Source organism: Natator depressus, chromosome 7 (genome assembly GCF_965152275.1).
Source record: "Natator depressus isolate rNatDep1 chromosome 7, rNatDep2.hap1, whole genome shotgun sequence".
Classification (NCBI taxonomy): domain Eukaryota; kingdom Metazoa; phylum Chordata; order Testudines; family Cheloniidae; genus Natator; species Natator depressus.
Genome location: NC_134240.1, coordinates 105,247,177 through 105,268,533, shown reverse-complemented (window position 1 = coordinate 105,268,533; position 21,357 = coordinate 105,247,177). Strand labels below are relative to the sequence as shown.

The 21,357-nt window shown below is 37.8% G+C and overlaps 1 protein-coding gene across 9 annotated transcripts in view; it reads left to right on the top strand.

Annotated features, from left to right (window-relative positions):
* Positions 1-19,607, top strand: part of TACC2 (transforming acidic coiled-coil containing protein 2) — a 144,501-nt gene extending 124,894 nt beyond the window's left edge. For 2 of the 9 annotated variants that reach the window (XM_074959221.1, XM_074959224.1), the window contains exons 14-20: positions 3,330-3,473; positions 4,487-4,563; positions 7,708-7,751; positions 16,076-16,236; positions 16,863-16,969; positions 17,832-17,952; positions 19,141-19,603. In XM_074959221.1, the coding sequence (XP_074815322.1) occupies positions 3,330-3,473; positions 4,487-4,563; positions 7,708-7,751; positions 16,076-16,236; positions 16,863-16,969; positions 17,832-17,952; positions 19,141-19,206 (720 nt within the window). In that variant the 3' untranslated portion in view covers positions 19,207-19,603. Of the gene's footprint in view, positions 1-3,329; positions 3,474-4,486; positions 4,564-7,707; positions 7,752-16,075; positions 16,237-16,862; positions 16,970-17,831; positions 17,953-19,140 lie in introns of all 9 variants that reach the window. The other 7 variants (XM_074959219.1, XM_074959223.1, XM_074959220.1 and 4 more) reach the window with 7 other exon arrangements.
* The last annotated feature ends 1,750 nt before the right edge of the window (positions 19,608-21,357 follow it).

The following is a 21,357-nucleotide window of genomic DNA, read 5'->3' as shown; positions in this document are numbered from 1 at the left end:
GAGCATCTGGGGAAATGGTTGATCTGAAGTCTGAGTTTCTGCAATTTAATAGTGTTTTCTCTCTTTGACAAAGCTGTCAAGTGCGTCAAGAACTTATAAAGCAAAGGTGGACATTACCATATGAAATACTGCTTTTCAACAAAGAAAAACAGTGTTCGATTGTTAGAAATGTTGGTGCTGTGACTCCTTGTTCCTCTCTAATTGTAGCTTTTAGTTTTGTTAATGTGACTTTTTTCCCCCCTCCCTGGCTCCTATATGTTGCTCATAAACTTTGCTGACTGTAAATTCTCTCTACCTGAATTCTCTTACTGTTAGCACTGATGAACATAATACATGATACCACTATGAATAGCAGAGCTGGGTAAAAGATTGTTCGGATGTTCATTCAAATTCTTAAATGATTGAGTGTTTGTGTACCTTTTTGATTTTGCTTTCCCTGAATCTTCTTGCAAACAAGTTAACTGCTGGAAATGTTTGCTGGGAGAATGAATCTGGATAAATATTGTATAATCATGGAAAACAAACTTTAAACTCAAAAAAGTGAATATTCAGAGCAGAAACATGATAGTCAGACTACACTCATCCAGTCAGAACAGAGACATGCCATATCACTTGCGTCAAATCTAGTCTAATGCAGTTTGAGTTTCAATACTTGCAACAAATGAGGTACAGAGCTGGTATTACTAGTGCACACAACACAGCAAATAATTTAGAATAATAAGAGAAAGTTGCGTTCTGCTTTGGGATCATTCTGGAACAGTAATATAAGAAAAAATTACTGAACTCTATTTGCTATGAATTTTTCACCTGACCCTAATAAATAGAAAACAACTGTAATAAGCACCATAGAAATGTCTATAAATTATATAAATAAAAGAAAATGATAACCTGTATACTCTAATATTAAAAATGAAACAACCATAATACAGAGCAAGGTATACTTAGAAACAAATTATACTTGAATTTATTCAATATAAATTTTTAAGGAAAGGAAACAGCTTCATAAATTTATGGATGAACTAAAGCAGGGGTTCTCAAGTTGGGGGTCGTGACCCCATTATGGGGGGGTGGTCGCAAGCTGTCAGCCTCCACCCCAAACCCTGCTTCGCCTCCAGCATTTATAGTAGTGCTAAATATAAAAAAGTGTTTTTCATTTATAAGTGGGGGGGTCGCACTCAGAAGTTTGCTGTATGAAAGGGGTCACTAGTACAAAAGTTTGAGAACCACTGAACTAAAGCATGATGCCAAGTCAGCATGGGATGGTGGGATTTTCACAGGGCTAGGAATCAGGAAGTTCTGAGTTCTAATCCTGACTGTACCGTGGACTCACTAGGTGTCTTTGGGCAAGTCATTTCACCTCTGTCTGTTTCCCAATTGGTAAAAATCTGACTAATACTCACCTATTTTACAGGGATGTTTTGTGAATTAAATAATAGGCCAAATACTGCTAACTTTTGTGAGCCATTTATGTTACTGGATAAAGTAAGCAGGATCTGGCCCGATATTTGTACTTTACTTTGAATATAGAGGATCAAATACAACTTTGATATAAACAATGAAATACTAACAAACCCCAAAAGCCCTATGAATATCTGAAACAAAGTCATAACAGTAAAGGCAAATCCGAAAGAAGCCAAATTCAAGGCACATAATCCAAAGGCTGTCATATGCAGTGTTTTTGTAGGTACTTGGACGTATACTACTAATTGAATGACACAAGTTATGTCAACATCTTCAGTCCTATCCATTAAACTTGGTTTAGTCTGCATGGCTACTTAGTAGATAAAGCAAGTTGCTTCTATTACCACTTTTAGTATTTTACTTAATACGTTAGCTGTTCTGTGTGTAAAGAGTTAAGCTAAACTTCCTTGACACTTGACCTTTCTTTAACAGAATTTTGTCCCATTATTCCTACTATTATATGTGACAGATCAAAAAAATTCTTACAAGCATCAGTTCTCTTTTTTCTTAAGGATTTTGTATATCTTACTGAAGTCCCCTTTACTGCAAAGTCCCATCCACTTGCTAAAGGAGTGTGTGTGTGTGGGGGGGGTAGGGTGTTCTTGGGTTTGGTTTTTTGTGTGTGTTTGTTTTTTTTTAATAGTGCTTATCTGAATGGTTGTTTATACTGACTTTGCACTAGTGTAAATGAGTAGCTGAGATACATAGTAATGGAGAACCTGGCCACTAATCTCTAGTGCCTCATTTCCCCATCTGTAAAGTGAAGATGATCATACTCCCCTCCCTTACTAAGGTATAGTGAGGCTACACTAGTTAATGTCTGTGTGATGCTGAGATAGTACAGTAGTGTGGGCCATGTGAGTGCTTGTGACGATTGAACCCCATTTCTGTTATCTTCTCTGAGTCCAAAAAAATTTGAAACTGTACATCATCAGCTAAAAATGCTGTTATTTCTAACAATATATTACCTGTATTGTACTGTCTTTCACTGTCCTCTTGTTCCACATATGAAACAATTATTGTGCAATTTTCACCCTCCACATGTTTTTCTTAAAACAGTGATGATTTATTTTTAGCACCCTCCTAATTCTCTCTTATAATCTTTCTCATTTTTTTCTGTGGCTAGCCCTGAATGCATTGTATCTTGCATTGTTTAGCTTATTATATTATTTGCAAGATAATGCATATAAGTTTTGCATAGTTGGTTTTTAAATATTTTCCCCATTTCTTATTTTATTTGCACCTTTGGGCCAAAGTGTGTTTGCCTTTCTCACTCAAGTAGTCCTGTTGACTTGATCTGAATCATTCAAGTAGGATGTGTAAGACTGGCCCTTTAGAATAAAACTGAACTTAATTTATTAATTTCTCATATAGTACTCACGCATTATATACAGGTGGAGCAGTAGCACCACCTATACTGAAATACCCTAATACCATCTATAGAATATAATTTACAGTAGATAAAGTACATTGGCTGGTACAATATCTGTTAGCTTACCTTTTTCTGTCATTTTAAATATTGTTTTACTGAAACTGATTCCTCTTCAATGATGACTGCTTCTGTTTTTTTCTTGTTTTCTTCACTCAAATGTTTTTATTGTTGGATATTTCATTTTTCTCAGGTGTAGAGTAGTTTTGAGAAGGTCTAACTCATGACTTCAGAATTTTAGATTTCCCAGCATTATCTTTATTGTTTTCTATATAAGAACAAAGTGGTAAATATTAACAGATTGGCACTCTAATGTTTTCTGTTCATTGTAAGATCATATTTCCTCATTGTTTCATTTTCCCCGTTAAATGCCAGCTGAACTATTAGTAAACCCATAATCAATGGTTAATTTCTTTTTTTTTTTTTTTTTTAAATACAGAAAGAGCCTGCTATCCCAGCAGATGTTTCCATCTCTAAAAGTACTCTGTACTCCCGAATCAGCACTTCTGAGGCAGAAAATACCACCGATCTGCTCTACCAACAAGAAGATTTGGATTCTGCACTACGAATTGCCAGACAGGAGGTAACTTTTTATAGTGTCTGGAAATAAGAAGTTTCTTCAGTTGGTAGTTTACTTCTTTCTAGTTTTCTCAAAAGCCATTCACCTGAACTAGATATAGTCTGTACTGAAAACTGTGGGCCTGATTCTTTTATATAGTAAGGCCCCTTTACACTGCTCTGGCAGTGTAAAAGGGACTTAAAATGGGAGTAAGTTTTATTTGCTTGGTGTAGATGAGAATCAGACCCAGTATACGGAAATTTGTATTATTTATTTTACATATCACTATGTAGTTACCTGCAATCTATACAACTTGAGCAAAGGAATATTGGTTTATCTTTTTAAAACAAATGTTATAAGGCTTCTACTTTTTATTATTTTTACGGTGCCTACATGGTGCTCCACAGAAAATATGAAAGACTGATCCCAGCCTGAAAAGATGATACAATCTGATGTTAGAAAAGCACAAACTGTGTGGATATAACAGGAGTGGGAGGGACTAGGAGGAATGTAGGTTATGGATATTATGATTCCGTGGTTACTCAGTCCAGACATACATGCATGAGAACAGAACCTTTCTTCAGGATAGATCCTGAAGGCGTTACTCAAGACCTACTACGAATTTAAAGATTTGGTCCCAGATATAAGGGTACTCCCTCTATAGAGGAATAGAATAGCTCTGTAAACATATCTACGTGTAATTAGGGAGGAGCATAAATTTAAACACAGGATTTACCATCTCTCAAAAGAGCTTGGGGAAGTTTGAGTTGGGTTCCACATACACACGTCTGAATGCAGACCTTATGGTTTGAAATGGAAAAATTCCTTGGGGGTGAATAGATTTGGATCCAAATCTAGATATGAAATCTTCAGCTCAGGCCTTGCTCTAGTATCAGCATTGAATATTAAATTTTAAAAGCAGTTGTGTATCCCATTAAAATATAATTTAGTTCTAATATCTAGCTACCTAGCTGTCTTAATGAATTCCTTGGATTTACCTAATTTTCTTACAGCCTGTTTCCTCTTCCTCTGTATAGACTGTGGCCAAAGAAAGAGAAGTATCCGAGTGGAAAGACAAATATGAAGAAAGCCGAAGGGAAGTAATGGAGATGAGGTGAGGCAGTCATTGATAAGATTAATTGAATCTTTCTGCTTATGAATATCCACAAACAAACTGGGATTTGCACAAATGTATTAGTTATTTGAAATTTTTCAGTATTTTTTTGGACTACACACTTTGGATTGATCCTATTCTCTACTGGTGAAATTTACCACTGTTCAGATAGACATAAGGCCAAATCACCACTTTAACTGCATAAAATCCTCAGAATAGTGAGAGTTAAGAGGAGTGGTGCATTGATCTTAGGCTGGTTCTCTGCACAGGGGTGAACTTTCTCCTACTCAGGCTATGTTGTTTAGTTGTCATTAGTCAGATAGATAACCTGGTATTGTTTCTGTTCCCTGGCTGAATGTATGCACCTGCACTTTTTATAGGAATATTCACACTGATAAATTTAATAACATTTGTGCCAGTAAAATTCAATTGCATGAATGTTTGCAGAAGGTGAACATAAAAAGAGCACGAACAGTACAGGCAAAGCAGATTCATTTACACATCCAAGTGACTATTGGCAAAGAAGTTTTTGGCAGTATTCACCCAACTCTTGAGGTCATCTTAAAGCTGTGCATAGAAGAAAGATCAGCTTGATTTTGTTTTTTGGGTCTATTTCTACCATTCCAAAGGGGGGTGATGAACTGTAGCTTCTTTCTGAAAGACACTGTATTTTGATACATTGAGAGGTATTGCTCAAAGGATCACTATTGCTTTTCCCTTTTGCTGAAATTTTGGTCTTAGTACCAGATGTGTACTAAATGAGGTTTTTTCCTTATTATTGGTGTCATCGCATAAATAGGTTGTACAAGACCAAATGAGACATAGGGTGAGCTGGTTTGTCTCACTAAACTGAGCCTGAGAATATGATTAATAGGAAAAGAAACCTGATAACAGATGTTTTAAAGGGTCTTAAAGGTTTTTAATTTTTTTGATGTATTTTTTAATTTTTATCTTATAACTAAGAGTACTATGTCAGGCCTTTTTTTTTTTTTTTTTTTTAGTCACTCCTCTAAGGAGCAAACTACCACAACCATATCTGAGACTTTACAGGGGGGAGTGCTTAAAAACCTTTCTTGCAAAGACATTGCTTAAACGAGCATTTTACAGCAAAAATTTAAGGGGCATTTCAAATGCTGAACTATTTGTACAACTCCTGCTGCTATCAAGGAGGATTGTATGCATGGATCAAGGGTAATAACATAATAGAACTGGGGAGCTAATTGTGTACGGCAAAATGTGGACTGAATGTTAGGAAAACATTTTTTTGACATTAGATCTTCTGAGGCTGTGAAATAGTCTCACAAGGTTCTCCTTGAACTATTAAATCTAGACAGGGCAAAACACTAGAACATTTTCTGTAGCAAACAGTACTACAGTGGCAAAGAAATGGACAGGATGGTCTCCTTTCTTTCTATTTTTAACTTGTATGGGCTAGTCTAGCCTGGGAAATCACATTGTATTAGCACATGGTGTTTAACAACAAGTTTGATGCCATAACTCCTCAGGTTCCTGTTCTAACACCATGTAACTTCCTAGGATATACAGAGCTGTTAAAGACATGATGTAGCTATTGGACTCTTCTGTGGATGCTAATAGAGCCCTTCCTTTCTAGGGAAAATTCCTACAGCTAACTTTGTTTTTTAATTTAAATTGCCTTTTTTACAGCAAAATTAATGCTTTGAGAGCAGCCTCAGCAACTCTGAACAAATCCCCAGGTGGATGCTACAGAGTTGTGCAGTTCATGCCAAAGCTCTGCCCTACTTTTCCACAAAGAGCATAGCACATGCCCTTGCATTTCCTGGCTCCAGTCCTGCAAAGAGCTCTACAAATCTGGATCATTACTGGAGTGTGGAGTCTCACTGAGGTCAACATGACTTCCCAGCTGAGTAAGGGTCATGGTTTTCTGACCCCTCGACAGGACTGGGGCTAATAGGGGCAGCATTGGGCCAATGAGACTAAGTACAGTGTTCATTAAGGGTGGGCTTAACATTAATTGCAGGAGTCGCTTTTAACTCGGGTTTCACTTTGTTTTTGTTTAGATGGAGAGGTTATAAATAACTCATTTGTATTTTGGGGGCTATCCCATCACTTCCCCATTATCATCAACTTTTGGACTTGAGCTTTCTCCCACCCCAGTAACATGACCTATTTGCAATACACTTTTTCAAAATGCAGCAATTAAAATCGACTTTACAGAATACAAACAAAAAAATGTAAAAGGGATATTTTGAATACGCACTTTGGACTAAGCACATGGTTATTTTGATTTGATAGACAGTCATATATGGCTCATCATTCAAAGCACAGCTAAGGCTAGTCTCATTTCATTAGCTTGATTTGGATGTGGGAAGGAATGGATCAGCTTTTCAAATCACTTTTAATCTGCTTATTTTGGTTAACCTCTTTTCAAGAAGAAAATTCAAAACAGGATGTGACTGTATTTTTTAAAATACAGACTAAGCATAAAATTATCATTTTGCTGATTGTTTTACAGAAATTGCACAAAATCAGGGCAATCAGGCTGCATGATTGACTATTTCAGGTGATTTTTCAGTCTTAAGAACTGAATGAATGTCCCTTACTTTGTATTTGACGTGCGTAAGATTTGGTAGCTATCTTTAAAATGAAAGCCTCTCATCTTTTTCCTAAAGTAAAAATAAACACAAGCTAATCAAAAGAGAGAGAGAGAAAAAGGAAGAAAATTGTGTTACCCTCTCCCCCCCCCCCGACATGAATCAAGCTGCCCATGGCTCCAGATCCTAAATGAAAATATGCCCCTTGATATAATTCATGGTTGGTGAAGTACTTTAGGATTATTGTGAATAAAAGAAACTTGTATAAAATCAGTTTCTCCTCTCTGCCTTTTATATTCAAATGGCAAATTAAAAAATTAGAATCAACATTTGAACTGCTTGGTTGTATTGAATTTATTCGCTTATTTTTGTTTCAGAGAGTCAATAATAATGCGACAGCCTCAAACAAAAAAGGACAAGAGATTATATGGCTTCTAAGTGTGTGAAGTGGATCTGTATTGCATTTTGCCATGATATAGAAGTGCAGCTATTTAATAGCCTTGTTATTCAAGTAAGCCATTAGCAACTATAACATTTGCAAACACAGCTTTTCTTTTCATTTCTTTTATAGGAAAATAGTTTCAGAATATGAGAAGACGATTGCTCAGATGATAGGTAGGTGTTACTGCTATGGAATATGGTGTTGTAGACTCTGAAGAGAGCACAGAAATATGTTTATGGCTGGGGGCCTAATTCTGACCTTGGATACGCCCGTTGAACTCCTGTTGACATTCATGGGAATTGTGTATACATCTGAGGGCAGAATTATGTGCTACTAGTTTAAGCTGAAAAATAAGTACTCCATTCTGCAGATACTATAATCTGAAGCATTCAAGATTGTCCAAGGTTTCTCTTCTACACCAAAGCAAGCTATTCCATAGAAAACACATCCAGAATGCACAACTATTTTGGCTGAGATTCAAGAATATTTCTTGCAGAAAGGCATTTGTGTCATTTAAATTACTCTTACCAGACACACACAACTTTTTTTCTTAACTACCAGTACCAAAACTTGCTTCTTCACACCAACAGAGGCCATCTTTTTTAGGTACATTTATCCCAGCAAAACCGTGAATTAACTCCACTCCCAGATCACAGATCACTAGGGCCAAACCCTGAGTGACTTACTGAAGCTAATGTGGCTTTTGGAATATAAATTATGAGAGGATCTACCCCTAGAAAAGCTGGAAAATATCTGTTCACAAAATATCTTGCAAATAAAAGATTACTTACAAAGTTTCTCAAAAACAGAAATTGCAAGATTCCTGAACTCTGCTGGCATTTTAGGCCTAGCTCAAAAGACACTGTTTTAAAAAGCTTTCTTTGAAGGACTTCCTAACCCGTATTATCTTCAGATTCTGGCTTTCTTGTTATAGAAGGTTCTCAGCTTGCTAGGCGGGGGAGAGTGGCTGGTGTTGTGTCCAGCAGGATGCTTCATTTGGAGCTTTGTCTCCGAGGGCCAGGAAAGGTAGGCCAATCAGAGATAAACTTATATCTATTTCTTTTGGAAAGTGAGCTTCAGAAGGGAGGTCAGCTCAGACTAATGAATTCATCAAAGAGAGGGGAAAGTGGTTGTATTGTAATGTGCTCAGGGTATTTCTACTGTTCTTTACAATATAGCATTATTTATAGCAGAGAATGGTCATGGGGAGTACCAAGTAAAGCTCTATATGTGTGGCATGTAATGTGTATGTGCCTCTGTCTTAAAAATAGACTGATAATGAGAAGTTTTCATTACATCTACTAGTGTATTATCATTGACATTTATAAACGTCGTTGCGTTACCCTCTGTTGAAACTGGCACTTTCAATTTTTTATGTATCATCCTGCATGACACCAAATGTTTTGGTTATTTTTATCATTTCTTCTCCATTAATATCGCTAAATTTAGAGTAATATTTTCATAATGTTGGCACTTCCCCACATGTACTGCATATATCTATGGGCTGGATGTTGTGGAAGGAGTAAGTGAGTAAGAAGCTCAGAACATGAGTTAAACATATTTCATTTAAACCGGTGAATATAACAGACTTGCTTGTTTTCGCCCAAAGCAAACAATAATAATAATGATTAATAATTTGACTAATTTTGCACCGACAAATCTCAACTTCTTTTGACGTAAATAGTAGAACCTTAGGGAGATAAATTCCCTCCCCAGCAGATCACTGATTTCGTTCACTGCAGCATTGTGCATCTCTTGCCATTCAGGTGAAAAATTTAAATAAGCATTGCATAAGTGACTTCAAAATAAGGTCTTAAACTCCTCTTCAGTGAATGCTGACCTAACTTCTCTGACCCTTTTGAATTTAAGAGCTTTAAATCCCCATTTAATTTGGATTGCCTTTGGCTGGTGCCCTGCCATTTGTAATGCACATTTTATAATAGCAGAAAACACATTGGACTGAATTCTCCACTATTTTAGACTAGATTTCTGCTGGTGTGTCTCCAGTGAAGTTGGTAGAGATGCAACAGCATAAAACTGGCTCAGTGCTGTGGAGAATCAGGCACTAGAGTCTTCCAAATGTGACTTTGCTGATTTCTCATACAATCTGAAATTGCTTCCTGTGTTTCATGTCCAAGATTCATCTATCCCGGGACTGAGTTGGCTTTTCCCTGTGTCAAATATTTTCATCCAGTATCCCAGATCGGTCTTCTTTTTCAGGTTTTGCAGCACATGGCCAGGGAGGCTGAGGATCAGGGCCGGCTCTAGGCACCATCAAACCAAGCACGTGCTTGGGGCAGCACTTTTCAAGGGGTGGCATTCTGTGCCCGCCCCCCACCCCCACCCCCTTTTTTTGTTTGTTTGTTTTGGCAGCTTTCCGCTTGGGGCGGCAAAAAACCTAGAGCTGGCCCTGCTGAGGATATATTTCCATTTTTTATGTTCCAATACTTAAGTCTGTATTCAGCCTCCACACAGGAACGAACTGCCACAACAGGAACGTAGAAAGTTCTTCAGTCTCACCTAGCTGTACATTTGGTCAGATACTACAGCTGTCCTTTTCTCCCAAGCCAGTTTGAATAGTTAACCACCAAAATACTCTTTTTCAGTGACTATTATTTCACGTTCTACTTTTAAGCTATTTAGAGCACCTTATTTTCTACCTGTTGGATGGGACTACTTATTTCCACTTACACAGTGATTTCAGTGTGACATCATTTTTGTTCAGTTAGTGCTTGGAGCTTTACAAAGTGACCTTGGTCCATGACTAGGGCTCCTAATTACTGATGCAAGAAAATGTACAGCACAGGAATTTTATAGAAAAGGGACACTGTAGGTAATAGCAAATGGGTGTCCATTACAGATGGCTTACTTTAAACTGCATACACAATTTTTCAGTTTGCAGCTTACTATGTTGTTAAAATCTTTAGCCTTTGCCTGAAGATGAACATTCAGTGTTTGAACTTTATAAATAAAATATAATTTAATAGCTGTACATCCCAGTCAAAGCTGCTCCTATCTGTTTATTTTATAAGTAGCCTCTTAAGGCACCCATGACTAGGATGCCTGAGCTCCTTTCACTGATCCACTTTCACTGATCCACTGTATCAATTTTATATTATGTAATGTTTGGTGAATGGAAATTGCTGTCTGTGAAATACAGTAGCTCCTCACTTAATGTTGTAGTTATGTTCCTGAAAAATGCGACTTTAAGTGAAACGATGTGAAGCGAATCCAATTTCCCCATAAGTATGAATGTAAATGGGGGGGTTAGGTTCCAGGGAAATTGTTTTTTGCCAGACAAAAGGCATTATATACATTTTAAACAATTTTAAACAAGCAATTTAATACTACAGTCATCATTGTAGCAAGACAGCAAGGCAGGGCCTCTGCTGTGCACCACCTGCAGCTTCTATGCAGGCAGCTGGTGGCCTCGCAAGCACTTGGTGTAGAGTCCTATTCCCGAGCAGGGCCGTTGGGCCATAAAGCAACAGTGAATGGCTGGGGATGGGGGGCTAGTGTGCACATGTTGTGTGTTTACAAACATACTGTACATACAGCACAGTCCTATAGTTGGGAGGTGCCCCCGCCTTACCCCACACAGGCACAGCCCACTGGCACTGGAGACAGTGAGGCAGGCAAGGAGGCTGAAGGTGCTGTAGGCTAGGAGAAGCACGTTGCGCAGCAGCAGTGGCAGCTTCCCCTACTCTGCAAGCACCAGGGGCGGGGGGCTCAACCCTCGGCCCGCCCACTCCACCCCTTCCCCCAAACCCCCACCCTTAACCCGCCTCTTCTTCCCCCCACATCCCCCTTTACTCCACATGCCGTGTCCTCGCTCCTCCCCCCTGCCTGCTGGCTTGCACATTCCGGAGGGAGGGGGGAGGAGTGAGGACACGGTGTGCAGGCTCCCCCTCCCTCCCCAAGGACTCGGCGCGCAGCAGTCAGCTGGTTTGTGGCATTCGGGAGGGAGGGGGAGCCTGTGCGCCAAGTCCTTGCCCCTCCCCCCTCCCTCCAGAACACCGCAAGCCAGCTGATTGCCATGGGCAGGAGGCTGGGGGAAGAGGGGGAAGGTGCTGATCCCCAGGGTCTGCTGGTGGGCGGGGGAGGGGATGTAGGGAAGCTGATAGGGGAACTGCCAGCTGTGGACAAAGCAGGCAGCCCAATGACGTTATAGCGAAGTGTTGCACAACTTTAAATGTAGCATGTTCTGTAATTGAGCAGGGATGTAAGATCGAAACAACCTTAAGCGAGAGGACGTTAAGTGGGGAGTTACTGTAGTGTCACTGGGAGTAAATTCTAAGGACCTGTAGCTGTTTTCTTTATCATTATTTCCAACAAATGAAGAATAATTAAAATTTCTGGTCTCTGATCACAGAGCAAACAGTAAGATCCTTATACTTTGAATTCATACAAATTGATGATGCTTGTTGAACTGTGTCTAGTTGTGTCAAAACAGGATCTGTAGCAGCTATTTAGAAACATGGCTCTAAATTACGTTATTAATTTTGGATAAAGATGAGCTCACTTAATTGAATAAGGAATAGGGTCATCTAGCAAGTAAAAAAAAAAAGCTGATTGGCAATATACTATACCTGTACTCATGAAAAGCCAGCTGTGCATTGTTGTTGCAAACAAAGCTGCCTTAATGATAAAACAAAATAAGGAAAATAGTGTACTTCAGCATGAGTACATTCACCGGAATTGTTTCTATTTATGACTGAATCCTTCTGATCTCTTTATAAAGCCATCTACTAGAAGTCGACTTAATTACAACTGAACCTAGTTCTCTAATCCCTTGGAAGGAATATTCAATTAGGTCAATAGGTCCTAGTAGAGCTTTTCTAGAATGTCTTGTCTCTCTATATAATCCATTAATGGGGATTTTACCGTTGACTTCAGCGGGAGCAGGTCCTAAATTTGCTAGTTTGTACATGTAGGGACAAATATTGTTCTATTTAACTCATCCAAGTAGTTTCATTCAATGATCTGTATTGTGTGGGTGAGAGCACTGTAGCTGTCAATACATAGCTCCATACCTAACTAGTGCCTTTTTGCATATATGTCTTTGCTTTCTTTTTCATTAAATTAGTTTGTTTGCCTTAGCACCTATTGCACGTTTGTACACACACACAGCATGCTCTGTTCATGAGAGGCTCATAGAGTGGACTAATAACAGTGTTGCAGATCAGGATGGAGTGCAGCTGAACTGTGTAAGAAAGCTTGCACTGCCCTTGTTTTCACTGTGTTGAGCTCAAGTCAATTCTCCATTATAAAATTCACTACTCTGCAGTACTAACAAGTGCTAACTTGTCCTGGCCCTTTGTAGAAGGATGCATTTCAGCAATAGTCCTTTGCTTTCGTGAGCATCATATTCATCTATAATTTTTTCCCTAAAGGTCTATTTTGTGTTTACTTTTCACTGTTGCAATGGAAATGTATTTGTAATTTTCTCTCCAAAAATATATTCATATATTTCAAAATTAAAGGATGTTTTTAAAAATCTCATTATAAAAACAAAAGAATTTTATGCTTTCTGCATTACAGGTTGTTAAGCATTAATTTATTTCTGCTTTTCTAACAAATTCCCTGATTTTCTATTTTGCTTCCATTTTTTTTTTGCTTCTTGCTGTTTGCTTGCAAAACAAATAAACAGGCAAACCTGGTAAGTAGTGCTTTTCACCAACTTTGACATATTGCTCCCTTTTTTTTTTTTTTGCTTTTATTCTTTGTATTTGCCTCATCCCCATTAAATAATGCAAATGTTAACTGAGATTGAAAATAGGTTTGAAAGATATTGGGTAATACCTTTCTTTCGCTCGTGTCTGTTTTTCTCTGGCTCTTTCAATAAAAATATCACTTCTAAGTATAAAGGAGGATTTTCTTATTTGTGAATTGTGGACAGTATGTTCAAGTGATGTAGAAGCCATTTTAATTAAGGAATTATATAAGCTTGCATATAAATATTTATTTATAATTATCTAACTAGGATGTTGCTGGCAGTTTATTAGCTGCACAGTACTACTGCTAAGGGAAGTCACTGAAGTTAAGTAATAGAAAATATCTATTAGGTCTTCCAGTCTCACCCCAGGAAATGTTGGATTAGTTTCCATAGTGTATATTCACACTTCGTCCAACCCTTTTTAAAATGCCCCAGGCAATGGGGCTTTCAACATTTCCCTTAGGACACTGTTCTTAAGTTTCCTAGAGCTCACAGTCAGGAAGCTTTGTCCTAATAGTCTACATTTTCCTTATCATTTTATCCTTGTACCACCTAAATAATTCCTCTCCTTCTTTGGGATCTAAGTTTGGGACCTGGCCAGATGTTGGCATGAAGGCATGACAGGGACAGCATGCAAGACATGAGGCAGATGAAGTGAACACTAAATGTCACTCTTCTAATCTCCACTGGCCAGCTGAAGAGAGTGATGGTGGTGATCAGCTTTGGTGGGAGCTGGTCCAACCCTTCTTGATATAGGGCAGCTGCCAAGATTCCAGGAGGTGGAGGGAAAGGAACTTCCTTTATGAATGTGAAGAGGTGTGTGGTGAATTCTTTACAGTGCAGATTGCCCTAGAGACAGAAGGAGAAGGAAGTCACTGAAATATCGTAGGGATTAGTGTGATTGCTGACATTGAAAAAAGGCAAAATTTTGTTTTTTTGAGTTGCCACTTAAGTGTATGGTAAAGGATTGATCCTGCAACAGTTCCACACATATGGACCCTTATTCTTGCATGGAATCACAAGGAGGTGAGATTTTGTGCAGGAGAATGGGCCTGTACCTGCAGATCTGTTTCAGGATCAGGCCCTTAAGTGGCACGTGATCCTTAAAAAAACAAAACAGAAATAAAAACTAATATTATGATGGGACTTCAGCAGAAGACCCCTGAGAAGACTGGGAAAAGAAATGAGGGATGAAAAATGGAAATGGTTCTCCCTTTATTCCCTCATGTCTATAGATATTCACAGCATTTCTTTTAGAGATCACAGTTGAAACAAGTACGTAGAATTTCTTAACAATGATTTCTAAAATATTATTAAAGGGAAACTCTGAAAAGTGACATGGTATTGTGGGGTTCAGTGTTTCTCAATGGTTTCTCCTTATCAGATGTGTATAGTTTACAAGTGAAAGAATGTTATTCTAATTCCCACACCAGCTCACTCACCATGAGAACCACTCTGGTTTTGCATCTCATACATCACCCGTAACAAAAACAAGTCTGCAGGCCAAATTATGCCCTCAGCCGCACTTGTGTAATGCCAGTGCTATCAGTGAGTTTGCACAAATTTACTGATTGGAACTTTGAAAACCATTTTCAGTTGATGGACCAGATGGAAAACCAGCTCACTTTCTCTCAACTGCTTTGGCTCAGCAGGACTAACAAAATAAGCAGTAGAAACCTCTGAATACCCAGGAGGAAAGATGATCCGAGTATGAGAGTGCCATTTCTATGTTGTCACGTTTCCGAGTTGAACTGCACTTCAAAAAGTTTATTTCAAACTACAGCCTCAATTCAAATTAAAAATTGAACTCTTTGCCATATTTGCAAACACAATAGGGCTAAATGGCTTGTGTAAAAAACACTTCGGAAAGTTGCAAGAGAACTTGTTACCTCATCTAAACTTCCATAACAAACTTAAGAAAACAGTATAAAATTATCTTTCACAGTTGTGTTTTCTTTACAATGTGTAACTATTCAGAATGCACTCTGAAATATGGAACATTGGAATCGTAGCTTGTGGTATGAAAAATGAAGCATTTTAAGAAACAGAATATCAGAGCTTCCTTTCTATATTTGCAAAGAGGTGCCAGTTTATCTCTTGAGTCCTCACTTGGAGAAAAGAGTGGTGGAATATTTTGTATAGAATCAGGCTCTTCCTTGACTTCATTCCTGGTTTTGAAGTTACAGAGATGAGAAGATCAAAAAAGATGCCATTGTACTTGACTCCTATGTTTATCATACAGATAACTTAGAAAATATAAATCTGGTGCCAAGTTTCCAGACTTGCACTGGCTACAATACACAGCAAAATCATATCTCAGTTCTACATAAACTGAAGGCCTATTTTCTCAAGAGTAATTAAATGAAGCCAGGAGTTTGTATTAGATTAATCACTATGCCAGGAGGCATTAAGATTGAGCATTACAAATAATGCATGCCACATATCAATATAGTGCAGAAATTTAACTTATTTAGCTCCTCTTTGGTGCAAAAAGGGAGAATCCAACCTCTCTTTCTTTAATGTGAACAACTGAGTTCAAAGTTTATATAAATCATCAGTGTCAAGATCTGATCACATTTGTTTCTCACATCAAAAGTAAAATCTATAACTAGAGAAATTACACTGAGCATAGGATTATGCCTCTGTATAATGCCTTTTCTGGATCGAATACAAACACTTAACTATTAATACAAGCTACACAGCAGAGTATCATAAAAACTACAGGTGATAGTCATTCAGTGTTCTTAACATAACCCATTCCATACTCTTGCTTTTTTGCAGAGGATGAACAGAGAGAGAAATCTGTCTCCCATCATACTGTCCAGCAGCTAATTGTGGAGAAGGAACAAGCTTTGGCAGACCTGAACTCTGTGGAGAAATCCCTGGCAGACCTTTTTAGGAGATATGAAAAAATGAAAGAGGTTCTGGAGGGATTTCGGAAAGTAAGTCAAAGTTTTAACTCTCCTCCTTCCAAAAAACTAAAGAAACTCTCTTATAGGTATATACAAACATTGCTTACCTTTAGCTACTGTCATTGTTTTGAGTCATTTGTCCAAGTTACAAATTGACATTAGATTGTAATGTGGGGGGGGGGGGGGAATGTATGTATGTATGTATGTATGTGTTTATGCTTGATTATGAGGGAATAGCTCCAGAAGTATTAGAGTATTATAAAAGAACAACTTCATACATGCTACACAGCAACTGCAGTATATATTGTGTTAATGGTGATTTGAATTATTTGTTTATTAAGAGATGGCTCATGCATAGCTAGTGTTGTTGGAATTCCGCCTGTAAGCTCTTCTGATTGAGGGCCATGTCTTATAAGTTTGTACAGGGCTTCGGGCAGTGGGGCTCCCTAACCTGTAAAACAAATAATTTCACTCAAGTACAACATACAAAGTGCAGTACTGTAACTTTTTGGATCATAAAATACTGCCTCAGATGACTTGTGCGTGTAGCCATATATTGCTACAGGAGTTTAAATCCTGTAATTTCACCAGCACAGACTGAAAACTGTCACCTTGTTTGTTGATATGCCATTGACACTTCAATCTGCTCGTTTCAGAATGAAGAAGTGTTAAAGAAATGTGCACAGGAGTATTTATCACGAGTAAAGAAAGAGGAGCAGAGGTACCAAGCCCTCAAAGTTCATGCTGAAGAAAAACTGGACAGGTAATTGTTTGAGTGTTTACCCTTTCAGGTGTTTAGATTACAGGAACATCCTCAATAGACAGGCCTAATATTTTATGACTTGCAGCACTGTATGCCTATATTTTATGTGACAGAGTTCATGTTCATCTGTGATGGAGAGGGCCTGGACTAATAAATCACCAGTAGTTATTCTTCTTTTTTTTCTGTGGGGGAGGGGGGCAAATCCATGGTGACAAGTGAGCACTAATACTAACACTATATTAACTGATCACAGAGAACAAGGCAAAGCCATTTGGTTAATGATAATGGTGCTCTATGAAATGGACTACATGAAGGGCCTCCTCCTAAGACAGACAGTTTCAGAGGGTTTCTTTGCTAGTTTGGTAAGATCAAGTAAGTGTTTCTAGTGCCCACTTATGTTTGAGTCTTATGATAATTATCTGAACTAAGACACACAAGAGATATTTCCAAAAGGTTAACACCAAAATTGATCTTGTGGAAAATGAAGTGATATTTGGGTTCACTTCTCCAAGGCTCTCCCAGCTTCCATCTAGTTCATGGAAACCGGAGGTGGTCATGGTCAGAGGTTTATAAAGTGCTTCAAGTGAAATCAGTTTTGTGGCACTAGAACAGTTAACTCAGGATTAAACTGTTGATAAAAAGAGTTTCACGGTCTCTATTCAAGGCAGGCCCGGAGTAATGAGACAGAACTATCTTATTATCTCAGTGAAAGGGGGCTGTAAAGTTTCAAGGGCACATTCAAAGTGGTGCCCAGCAACTGCCCAGCCACATTCATGCGCCACATCTATTTTAGCTGTCGTTAGCCTTAGTCCTCCCCTTTGCAAGAATTTAACATTCACCAGAGAAACCTATATTTCTATAGAGCTAATGCTGAAATTGCACAAGTCCGAGGCAAGGCTCAACAAGAACAAGCAGCATATCAGGCCAGTCTCCGTAAAGAGCAGCTGAAAGTGGATGCATTGGAAAGAACACTGGAACAAAAGGTAATTTAAGCATTTCTGTACTAAAACTCAGTTACAGTGATGCAGTTTGCCAGCATCAGTTGCTCTAGGTCAGTGGTTCTCAAACTTTTGTACTGGTGATCCCTTTCACACAGCAAGCCTCTGAGTGCAACACCTCCTTATAAATTAAAAAAATGTTTTTATATATTTAACACCATTATAAATGCTGAAGGCAAAGCAGGGTTTGGGGTGGAGGCTGACAGCTCGCAACCCCCCACGTAATAACCTCGCGACCCTTGAGGGGTCCCAACCCCCAGTTTGAGAACCCCTGCTCTAGCTAATGCAGTTAACCTGTCTGAACAAATTTAGAATCACAGAATGACCCCCTGATGATGATGATTATGATGATAATTTGAAGGCTAAATCGGAGAAGAAAATTTTCATGTATCATACATGCTTCATTATAAAATGCATTGTGTTATATGCTGGGTTACAAATTGTATACATTTTCCTGTTAGACTTCGATTAAGCTATATCTGTTTCCTTTTCACTAAAAGGTTTTTTAGTGCACAGAAATTGTGGTTAATTCTGTAGAATGTTAATTTTTTTATTTGTTTGTCAATTACTTTGTTTTTAAATCATGTACTTGCACCAGCTTTTATCCTTTTTTTAAGTCACGCATATTTATTGGGATTTACAGAACTAGTAGTGTCACAGTTATTAGCTGTCTGTCAGTTAGGACCCCTACCTACTTTTCAGAGAAGAACCATGCTTTGGCAGTGTTGCCAGACCATATGGGGATGGGGAAGTAATAGAGGCCGAGGGCTGATCTACAGTACCATGGTAAATCAACCTAAGTCACGCTTCTTCAGTTACGTGAATAACATAACTGAAGTCGACGTAGTTAGATCAACTTACCATGGTGCCTACACTGTGCTGTGTCGATGGGAGACACTCTCCCGCGGACTTCCCTTATGCTTCTCAGGGAAGTGGTGTATACAAATCGAGATGAGAGCATTCTCCCATCAATTTAGCATGTCTTCACCAGACCTGCTAAATTGACACTGCTGCATTGATCGCAGTACTATCCATTTCTATCTTTCTTTTCTTATTAGTGGTGAAAAGATTTTTTTCCTAAAATCACATAATAATAAATGCAAAAGATGCCTTATGTTTATATTTGTTTAAAAGATATTTTTGCACTATTAATTTGTTTTGTTTGTTTTTTAGAATAAAGAGATAGAAGAATTAACAAAGATTTGTGATGAACTGATTGCCAAAATGGGGAAAAGCTAACTTTTAACCAAATTTCTGGACTTCAATATTGAGTGCAATATGACCATTGGCACACTGATGTCCATATATTGATGTGGACAGGTTGTATTTTCACTTTTTCGTATGCACTACTGTATTTTCTTTCTAAATAAAGTTGATTTAACTGTATGCAGTACTAAGATGACTATCAGAATTTCTTGCTATCGTTTGCATTTTCATAGTATATTTCATAGCAAGTTGATCTCAAAGTTCCTGTATCAGGGAGATGGTCAAGTTCTCTAGTAAATTACAAGTTGCTGATCCTAGCCTTCCCTTCGTACATGAGTTCCCATGTTGGATATCTTTTGGATTTAATATAAACATGTATTACTTGCATGGGGACTCTTGCCTTAAGGAGTGTAAACTTGATCTGCATTTGCTGATTTGTAAAATAAAATTAAAAATGAAAAAAAATGCATGTCTCGTAAATAAAATTCTCTATTGTAAATAAATTTTTTCGTTGAAACTTGGAAATAAGCATGATTTTATTTACTTGGTGCTTTCTCTACATGTAATGCCAGAAACATGATAAGGGGAAATGCCATTTCTGCTCAAGTAATACACATATGAGTAACTTAACTCACATGAGCAGTGCCATTGTATTTAATGGGACTGCTCACAAGAGTAACGTTACTCAGGTACATAAGTATTTGCAGAGTTGGGCCCTGTAGACATGTACACATGGCCTTAATCCTTCAAGGTGCTGAGCACTCTGATCCTGACTCAGCAAAGCACCTTTCCAGGTGTGTAATGGGACTACTCATATGAGTAACATGTTGCAGGATCTATTTTTATGAGATGGCTTCTATTAAGTATATTTAGGGTAAGTAGTGAATACATTTTCTTCCTGATATTACTTTAAGAATTTGCCATATGGAAATGGACAAGTACATCTGGTCAGAAGTATAACCAGAATAAGCTAGATAAGTAGCATTCTGCACACCTCTTCATCCCCTAAGTCATCCTCTATAGAGGATTAGGTATGTAAGACAAGCATTAGGACTTTAATGACAGACAAACTGCTTTCTTTGTCTAATGGTGCATCTCTTGGATATCCATGATGAAGACAATCTTCAGCCTGGTTCTTCTCAGCTTGCTTTTTGTAATCAAAAGTAAGTAATTTCAGCTAATTCTGTTTATAGTCTCTGATATCAGACACATGCAAAGAGTTCAGCATCTTTGTCATTAATCTTTGCCAGTTTTGATTTTCCGTTGGTTTTGTATGCTATCAAATTAGTTTGTTAAAATTCGGCTCTGTTATCCACATTATCTAACATAATTATTGTAAAATACAATCTTTCTACTAATAGATTTTTAATACATGTTTCCCAGTGGACAGCGAGAGCATCTGCTTGTGTTTGCAAGTTTTAATTCAGTTGTTTAAAGTGCTTATCAAATTCATGCTTACCTTTAAAACTACCGCACAGTTTATCTTTGGATCAGTACTGGGAGGAATGAGTCATAAGATTTCAAATGAATTAGATACTTTAGGAGAAAATTAGCCCTTAGTTAGTATCATTATTTAGTATCATAGTGACAGGTAGGTGTTTATAGATCTCAGGTGTGTATTGTATTCACAGTACTGTAAACTGAAGAAGACAGTGATGAAAAAAATACATGTTATACTTCCAGTTTGTTTTAGTGGAATCTGTTTCCTAACTGTACAAAAAGGTGTGATGCCAATTACAGTACATTAAATAATCTTAGATATCTCATTATGTGCAAAATACCAAAACCAAAGCAATGTATGCATTGTATGTCTTTAAAAGCAATCTTGAGATCCAATTCTGACAAATAAAAATTGATTGGATTTTGAAAAATCCTTAGACACATTGTAAGTTAAAAATTCAGTGTAACTAAATTAGCCGTTTTCAATGTTTGCTTCAGATAGAAATAAAACCAAGAAATTGAACAGTTGCTTTTAAAATATCTTAACAAGTTCAGGAGCGATACCTATGTAAAGTAATTTTTCTTAATGACAGGTGAAGCACTGCAATGTTATACTTGTGTAGGTTCTAGTGATGAAGAATGTAACAGACAAGGAACTCAGCAATGTCCAGGGCTCTCAGATGCATGTGCAGTCATAAGAGGACAAGCAAGTAAGTAGTTGCAAAATTGTAACCAAAAAGTATC